The 9,524-nt window shown below is 53.3% G+C and overlaps 1 protein-coding gene across 1 annotated transcript in view; it reads left to right on the forward strand.

Moving 5' to 3' along the window:
- Nucleotides 1-9,524, forward strand: part of rapgef2b (Rap guanine nucleotide exchange factor 2b) — a 57,075-nt gene continuing 47,551 nt past the window's right edge. Inside the window, 1 exon segment of the mRNA XM_084469529.1 lies at nucleotides 1-563. Coding sequence (XP_084325655.1) covers nucleotides 495-563 — 69 coding nt within the window. The 5' untranslated portion in view covers nucleotides 1-494.

Here is a 9,524-nt window from a genome sequence, read left to right on the forward strand (position 1 = left end):
CTCTCCCCTCAGTCCCCCGGTGGCCGTGTGTCTGAGCCCTTCTACCGCCGATCAGAATGAGTTTTCCTCCCGGGAGTTCGTCGGTCTGTGGTCGGTGATGGTGGATCTAGTCGCTCAGGTTTAGTTGGTCGGGGTTAGATAATACTTTGTGTTCTGGGACTAGAGACTCCGTGGGCTTTCTTCCGTCGACAGGATGGCTTTCCGCGGTGGATTAAACCCGGTGGTAGACCCGTAACCTGATCCAGACCGGTCCTCCCGGCCCTCGGCCCCCCGTGGACCCGAGCTCCGAGGAGAGGTTCCCCGGGTGGGAGCAGACGGACGCCGGGAAGAGCGGCTGGACCCCGGCGGGGCCTGCTGAGCCTCGACCCTCTCCTACCGGGGGACCCGGGGCTCCTCGGCCTGGTACCGCCCGGAGAACACCGCTACACACGTACCGGAGAGGACCGGGACCCGAGAGGACCGGAGAGGACCGGGACCCGCTCCGAGGGACCACGATGGCGTCCTACGTGGATAACAGTTTCCGGCAGGCGGTGATGATGAACCCGGCGGAGAGAACGCAACAGGTCGGTGGTGTCCTGTTAACCCGGGTGTGGGGGGGGGGGGGGGGGGGGTCCTGTCCTCGCTACGTTAGGGTGGATGTGTTGCTGTGGAGTTTGTGTTCGTCCCGTAACCATCAGCCTACTGGTCCCGTAACCATCAGCCCACTGGTCCTGTAACCATCAGCCTACTGGTCCTGTAACCATCAGCCTACTGGTGTCGGGGTTACTGGGACCAAACCACAGGCCCGAACCCAAAAGGGTCCTGGGAACACCAATATTACACCTCCATGACTCAGTGTGTGTGTGTGTGTGTGCAAGAGTCTTGTTCCCCTGAAACCGAAGAGCAGTGGGTCATAGTCACTACCCCTGTCCTGTCCGGGAGGTAATAGGTAGAGGACAGGACAAGACAGGAGGCCGTCTGAACCGCTGGATCCACTCAGATGATGGACCTGAAGTCTTTACAACCTGGGCACTTAGTGCAACCTCAGAGCTGGACCACCTTTCAATTAGAACTGAAACTAGCCACTGTTTTAACACACACGCATGCGCCACGCACACGCACACACAGGAGTGCTGGGACATTAGATTAAGAATGATTAGTGCGTCTCTGTATCCGAGTTTGGAGCATAAATCTAATTTCTAGGATGACATTTCTGAGTCTGCAGTCTGAGGAATGTAAAGGATTATCCTGTCTGTCCTTGTGCTCCGATCTCATGGCTGGGCTGACACTACAAGGGATAGCACCAACACACTATAGTGGATATAGTATACTATAACGATAGTGGATATAGTATACTAACGATAGTTGATATAGTATACTATAACAATAGTGGATATAGTATACTATACTACACTATATATAGTGTACTATAGGGCTATACTACTATACTGTATCATAACTATACTTGATATAGTATACCATACCATACTACACTATATATAGTGTACTATAGGCCTATATACTATCCTATACTATATCATAACTATACTGAGTACTATAACTATACTGATACTATAGTATACTATATGCCTATACTACTGTACTATAGGCTTCCATAATATACTGTTGGCCAATTATTTTATACTATACTGTCTATTAGTCTATTATACTGTAGGCCCGCTATACAATACTGTAGACCTACTATACTATAGGCCTATATACTATACTGTAGGCCTACATACTGTACTATACTGTAAGCCTACTATACTATATTGTGGGGAAACAGGGCGACAGCAGGAATGTGAAGAATGATTGACAGAAGGAAATGAGATCTTGTAGATCAAACCTGTTCTGTTCTGAACCGTACCAACGTAGGAGGAGTTGAGGCTCAGACCTGTTCTGTTCTGAGCCAGCAGCAGGAGGAGATGAGGCTCAGACCTGTTCTGTTCTGAGCCAGCAGCAGGAGGAGATGAGGCTCAGACCTGTTCTGTTCTGAGCCAGCAGCAGGAGGAGATGAGGCTCAGACCTGTTCTGTTCTGAGCCAGCAGCAGGAGGAGATGAGGCTCAGACCTGTTCTGTTCTGAGCCAGCAGCAGGAGGAGATGAGGCTCAGACGTGCAGTGTTGCAGAGGTGCTCTAGTGCAGTAGAAGGTGTATTTCTACAGGAGAAACGGAGCAGGGTAGCGGACTGAGCTCCTATTGCTCCACCGCTCTGAGCAGGCCATCGGCTGCCTAGCCCAAGGGCACTTTGACAGGACATATGGCGGGGTGCAGGTCAAACTCTGTTGTCACACGCTGACAATGTCGTTGACCTGTCGGTGTGTTTACCTGCGTTGGAGCCACAGTGGGCCGTGGCACCCCGCAGTCTCAGCTGGGACCGGCCTCTCACCGACACACACGGTGTTACTGTGTGTGAGCTAGGAGAGCTTGGAGTAGAACTCTGCAGGGACTTCAGTGTACGTCCCGGCACTTAATGTACGCACTGTGTGTTGTACATCCTGACGCTTAAAACAGTACTCGGCATGGTGTGGTGGTGTCTTATCCTCGCTATCTGTGTTGTATACGGGGAATGGGTTAACCTAGTGACTGTTGTGGTTCTATGAACGTCCTTACTGTACCGACAGAGATATATTGTTGTTTCTCTTTCTTCTGACAAATTTACTTATTCCAAGTCCCTTTGAATAAAAGCGTCTGCTAAACGCCCTGAATGTAAATGTAACACACGCTGCTAGTGTGGGCCCGTTAGCTAGCTAATACACAGTAACACATGGTGCTCCTGTGTGTTACTGTGTGTTACTGTGTGTTAGCATAGCGTAACGCACACGGCTGCTCCCCTCAGCAGCCGCAGTCACACACACCTGCCGACCTTTACCTGCCGAGGTCAGGCCGCTGTATGGTCGCCCCTCCCGGAGGAGGATGTACCTGAGCGGCTGCTGCTCTCGACAGGAAGGACTGGTTGTTAGGGACAGGAAGTGTTTGTTGTCCTGAACAGGAAGTGCTTTCTGCCGATAGGATGGCTGCTGACGGGGGGGCATTTCCTGCAGCACACACACACACACACACACACACACACACACACACACACACACACACACACACACACACACACACACACACACACACACACACACACTGTCTCAGTCCCTACCTACCCGTTACTGGATGCCGACTGGCCGATGGGAACGCTCTCTCTCTCCTCAGTAGCGTTTTGCAGAGCTGTGAGCCGCCACCTTTTAACAGACTAACGCCAACCCATTCCCCTGAGCCTGGAGCCTGGAGCCTGGAGCCTGGCCGTGCCTTATCTAGATCCTCCAGTCATGGAAAGTTCCCCAGACGTCCTTAACCTACCTGGGGGAGGGGGAGGGGGGGGGGGGGGCGTGGCCACAGCGTGGCTGTGACGTCAGAGGCTTGTTTGACTTCCTCCATGGTAACATTCCACAGCGGTATTTTTACCGCCAAGACCAACAGAGCGACTCTGGCCTCTGCGGCTCCACGCAGAACCAACCACAGGCCTGCATTCCTTCAGAGAGTCCCTCCCCCATCTGACTAGCCAACCACAGGCCTGCATACCTCAGAGTCCCTCCCCCTCTGAGGAACCAACCACCGGCCTGCATTCCTTCAGAGAGTCCCTCCCCCATCTGAGGAGCCAAACACAGGCCTGCATACCTTCAGAGAGTCTCAACCCCCTCTGAGGAACCAACCACAGGCCTGCATACCTTCAGAGTCCCTCCCCCCCTCTGAGGAACCAACCACAGGCCTGCATACCTTCACAGCCCCTCCCCCTTAGAGGAGCCAGCCCCTCCCCCTCTGAGGACCAAGCCCCTCCCCCACTGAGGAGCCTGCCCCTCCCCCTGAGAGGAGCCAGCCCCTCCCCCTCTGAGGACCAAGCCCCTCCCCCTGAGAGGACCCTGCCCCCTCCCCCTGTGAGGGGGGGCTGGGTCATCTCCATGCAGTATCACCCCTCTGCTCTCAGGTTACGAGCTGCTTGGTCCGGGGCGCTGTAGGAATGAGCTCACCCTGCGCTGGGGAAACTCTTATTTTGATATTGATACATATAATTAAATGTTTTCTGGCAAATGTTCCTTTTTGAGATAGGCCAGAGAATGGTAGAAGGTAATGGTATACTATTACTGTGAGGTCTGGTATTAGGCTGGTGTTCTTCAGAACAGTACTATTAGGACTCTGTTCCCTGGTCCAGGATCAGCTGGTCTTTGGATCCACTCGCTTAGAGCTTTAACATCTTTAATAACATGTCGTTGACAAGGAGCTCCTACAGCTTCAGCATCAGCTCAGGTGGAGATCTCTGGTCCTGGTCCCAGACCTAGGCCAGGCTCTGGTCCTGGTGTCAGACCCTAGGCCAGGCTCTGGCCCTGGTCCCAGACCCTAGGCCAGGCTCTGGTCCTGGGGTCAGAGCCTAGGCCAGGCTCTGGTCCTGGTGTCAGACCCTAGGCCAGGCTCTGGTCCACGTGTCAGACCCTAGGCCCAGGCTTCCCCAGAGAGAGGTCGGTCTGGGGGTCTACTCTGGGTCGGGAGGTCTGTTGGGGTCCCGGTCTCTTGAGATCTATCCTATGTGTTTTTCTTGAGGTTCTCCCTGTGTTCTCAGTCCTGGTCCCGGCTGGTCCCTGCTGGGCCCTAGTCCTGGTCCCTGCTGGGTCTGGGACTGGTCCCGGCTGGGCCCTAGGCCTGATCCCTGCCGGGCCGTAGTCCTGGTCCCGGCTGGTGGAGGGCTGGCTGGGTTTTTACTGACACGGTTTCTACATGCATGCATCATTTTAAAACCTTCATCAGCTTAAAATATGTTTAATATTGCCTACTAGACAATCTATAATACACACAATGCACACAATGATTTTTTGGTTGTGGAGCATCTAACATAGATTTGAGGGATCAATTCGATCTTTGTGTAAATCCTCTCATTGTCTATATTCTGATAGTCTCCTCCCATCCACCGTCAGCGGCTATCGACTGGGATGGTTTGAGTTCCCTCCCGCTCAGGGATATAGAGCTGCTGACAGCTCAAGACCAACCTCTGGGCCGGTTAGCACACAGAGCAGAGTGGCCTTCTGTCGCTCCAACAGCCTTCTGTTGTTCAGCGAGGAAGGCCGTGTGCAGCGCAGATTAAGACTTCATTCACTGGTGGTTGCTAAGCCCAGCTGGGTCTCAGAAGCACATTCTTAGCAGAAACGCGTTTTAAGGGCAAAGAGATTATGATTTATGTTTCCGCTCATGACTTGGGCTGTAACAGATGGACAGTTAGCCTCGGAGTAGCTTACTGTCAGCTAGCAGTTAGCCACAGCCACAGGCTATTGTACTGCATGCTTAATGTTTGTCTGGGTATTTCATTAATAACCGTTGTATTTGGTATGACTATGTTAGTGGAAACAGCGGATATTACAACATTAGGGGCTTAGTTAGAACACACACAAGCATGCACTTACATTCTCCCCTCAACAAAGATTTGGGTCAAGATAAAAGGAGATGTCGTTTTTGTGCTGAGGTTCTGCTCCTCTGTACTGCTTCAGCTAGCCTGCGCTACCACTAGCCTGGCTACAGCTTGCCTGTGCTACCGCTAGCCTGGCTACCGCTAGCCTGTGCTACTGATAGCCTGTGCTACCTCTAGCCGGCGCTACTGCTAGACGGCGCTACCGCTAGATGGCGCTACCGCTAGCCGGCGCTACCGCTAGCCTGTGCTACCTCTAGCCTGTGCTACCTCTAGTCTGTGCTACCTCTAGTCTGTGCTACCGCTAGCCTGTGCTAATGCTAGCCTATGCTACCTCTAGTCTGCGCTACTGCTAGCCTGCGCTACCTCTAGCCTGCTCTATCTCTAGCCTGCGCTACTGCTAGCCTGCGCTACCTCTAGCCTGCTCTATCTCTAGCCTGTGCTACTGCTAGCCTGCGCTAGCAGCTGTCCCCCTAATGGAGGCTCCTGTCTGCCCAGCAGCAGCTGCCCAGCGCAGGGAGCCGGATGTGTTGGCTCTGCTGTCCGCCCAGTCTGGGTCGGGTTTTACGTTCTCCTGCTGTATCTTCCCAGTGGGTTCCTCCCAGTTCCCTCCCAGTCTGGGTCTGGTTCTATGTTCCCCTCCAGAATTCTAACACTAGAACTCGAGATAAACCTTTTTCAAAAGGTGTGGAGGCCGTATGATTTTCATATCCACGTCACGACTCATTATGTTTGGTTGCTTTTCGGCTCATTGTCGTCGTCTGTCTGGAATGTGGGCGTGGCTCTGGGTCCTGGTTGTTGCTTTAAGGGTGGGACATCCCCCTGATGATCTCCACTGACCAATCACAGGCCCCCGCTGGCCCGGGCTTCCTGCTGAGCATTCAGACCTCTCTCCAGGGGCTTCACCTCCTGGGCCGGTCTGGTGGGACTGTGGAGAGGGATCACCACTGTGGAGAGGGACCTCATCTGGAGTGGGACCTCACCTGGAGTCAGGGACCACCGTGGAGGGGGACCTCACCTGGAATCAAGGACTGGAGGAACGGCAGTGGCAGGTCATTGGTCTGACGGGGTTCGGTGAATGTCCCTGTAGAGGGGTCCTCACCGTGATTCCGGTCCATCCTGGTTCCTCATCACCTAGACAACTGAGCTGTGGGTGGGGTTGCTCCGAGGTGCTCCCCCTACCCGCCTTGGAAACCTTCTGCCTCTCTAGGGCTGTTCAATGCTGAAGACCGGCTCCATTCACTAGTCATTAGTCACTAGTTTAATGCTGAGGACCGGCTCCATTCTCCATCACTAGTCACTAGTTTAATGCTGAGGACCGGCTCCATTCTCCATCACTAGTCACTAGTTTAATGCTGAGGACCGGCTCCATTCTCCATCACTAGTCACTAGTTTAATGCTGAGGACCGGCTCCATTCTCCATCACTAGTCACTTGTTTAATGCTGAGGACCGGCTCCATTCTCCATCACTAGTCACTAGTTTAATGCTGAGGACCGGCTCCATTCTCCATCACTAATCAGCTCCGGTTCTCAGAACCCTTCATCTCTGCTGACCCCTCAGAACCCTTCCCAGAACCCATTCAGCTCCGCCTGTTTCTTACACAGCATGGCCTGATTCTGTTCTCCAGAAGGTTTTCTTTTCTTCTCGGTTCAACAATAGTTTGGAGCAGTTATTTGTGTAAAAGCTGTACTTGAAGTAAAGCATTGTTGTGAAGTGCCAGGATAGTGTTGTCTTGTTTCACTGCACCCCGCTGCTGTTACATAACCCGATACTACATACAGTATCTTCATGCTCCTTATATTCACTGTTTAACATTGTTAGCAGTACTTAGCCTTTCTCTCTGTTAGCACCTAGCCTGTCTCTCTGTTAGCACCTAGCCTGTATCTCTGTTAGCAGCACCTAGCCTGTATCTCTGTTAGCAGCACCTAGCCTGTATCTCTGTTAGCAGCACCTAGCCTGTATCTCTGTTAGCAGCACCTAGCCTGTATCTCTGTTAGCAGCACCTAGCCTGTATCTCCTATAGTACTGACCCTAATCCAGGTCTTTGACCTGGTTGTTTGGGTACGTTCGCCCATCAGGCTCCTCTACGGGTTACATCAATGTGGGGCCCTGGGTGCTATTTCAGAGCTAATCCTCCCGCACTAATGTACTTAATTAAGATAGCCTCAGCTAGCTCTCAGCAGTTAGTTAGCAAATCAGCTAACCAAGTGTGTAAACAGCTCACCCTGCGACCTTGTGATGGGAGATTGGAATAGAAGGACTTCATTGACATAGCCTTTGTTTTGGTGAACATGAAGACCAGTGTTCAGCTATCTAGGTGGCTACATTCTCTAACTAACTATGTGGTTAGAGTCTAAAGCTAGCTAGGTGGCTACACTCCAAAGCTAGCTATGTGGCTACAGTCTAAAGCTAGCTCTATAGCTACAGTCTAAAGCTAGCACTATGGCTACAGTCTAAAGCTAGCTAGTTGGCTACACGCTAAGGCTAGCTAAGTGACTACAGCCAACTGAGGCAGCATGGTGGGGGGGTCATGCTGACTAGCCCTGGTCTAGTGGAGGGCCCCCTCCTCTCCCTGGTCTAGTGGAGGGCCCCCTCCTCTCCCTGGTCTAGTGGAGGGCCCCCTCCTCTCAGTGTGTTCGGTGGTAATTGGAGGGAGAGGTGCTGGTCATTCATGCGTGGTATCCTGGCGGCCCCTGAGCTGAGGGCTGAGAGCGGGGCCCGAACAAAGGGCCCCTGTTGGAGCCGACGTGAGCCTCCAACCCTACACCCTGGCACCTGCCCCCATCTCACCCCCACCCTGCCCCTACCTCCCCCCCACCTCGCCCCCACCCTGCCCGCCATCCTGCCCTGACCTCACCCCCACCCTGCCCGCCATCCTGCCCCCACCTCACCCCCACCTCACCGACTCCTGGCTGTGTTGTGTAACAGGCCAGAGGGGCGGAGCTAGGAGGAGGAGGAGGGCGTGGAGAGGTTTCCTCACGGGTTCCTCAGCAACATCCTCAGGATACGGGGGGTCCTGTGTGTCTGGGGGGGCGGGGGCGGGGGGCTATTTCAGTCCCGCCAGGACAAGAGACGGGTGGGGTCGGGAGGCCACTCTGTAAACAGGAAGGCCCGCGCCCAATGGGAGCACTGTTGGAACACAGCAGGTTCTAGAGCAACATGGGTCCTAGAACCGGCTGGGTTCTAGAGGACACAGCTGAGGCCTCTCCTGGGTTCCTCCCCAGGTTCCTTAGCAGGTTCCTCCCCTGAGGTCCTGGTGGTTCCTCCTGGTCCGCCCCAGTGCTCCTCAGGGTTCCAGTTCACCAAACGTTGCGGTGAAGTATGCGTTGTGTGTTTTCTGCGGTGGGCTTGTTTCCTCCTGAGGAGCTCTGAGGCTGGAGAGTGTTGTTCAGTCCTTCTTATTGTGGCTGTGTGTATCTAACCGATGGGATCGCTGGACCAGGGCTACCTGAGGAAGAGATCGTCACTCTCCTGGTCATCAGAGAGAAGATGGCTCATTGAAGAAGCTCCTGGTTCTGTGTGGTCTGGCTCCTCCTGGGAGGTTCAGGAGAGTGGTGCAGACGATTCTAATAAAGTGTCTGTCGGCCTTATGAATGAATGAGTGAATGGATGGTGCTGGTATTGATCCTCCAGGTTCCCAGCAGGGATCTCTCACTATCAACCCCACTCTGTGTTGACTGATCTGACTCACACATCACACACCTCTCCTCCCCTGGAGCCACCAGCCCACACCATCAACAGCACTTCAGGTCATTCCTCAGATACAATGCCTCTATTGTGTGGTTGTGGTGGAGAATGTGAGGTCCCAGCTACACCTAGCCTCCACCCGAAACCCTGTTCTGTTGACTCTGGGAGGGTGGAGGCATTCATTCCACGCTAGCTCATTAGCAAACAAACCGCTCGGCCACCAGCCGTCACACACTGAGGCACTAGCATCACACTAGGTGGTTAGCGTTCTGTAAATGCTAACTAGCTAGCATCACGCTAGGCGGTTAGCATTCTGTAAATGCTAAATTCTACAGCCTTTGTCTATGTGGTGCTGGAGGAGGATCTTAAACCGCACCTTTTCATTTTAATCTTCAAAAATTGCAAAACGTTTTTACTA

This window comes from Micromesistius poutassou (assembly GCF_964030765.1).
Source record: "Micromesistius poutassou genome assembly, chromosome: 6".
Classification (NCBI taxonomy): Eukaryota; Metazoa; Chordata; class Actinopteri; order Gadiformes; family Gadidae; genus Micromesistius; species Micromesistius poutassou.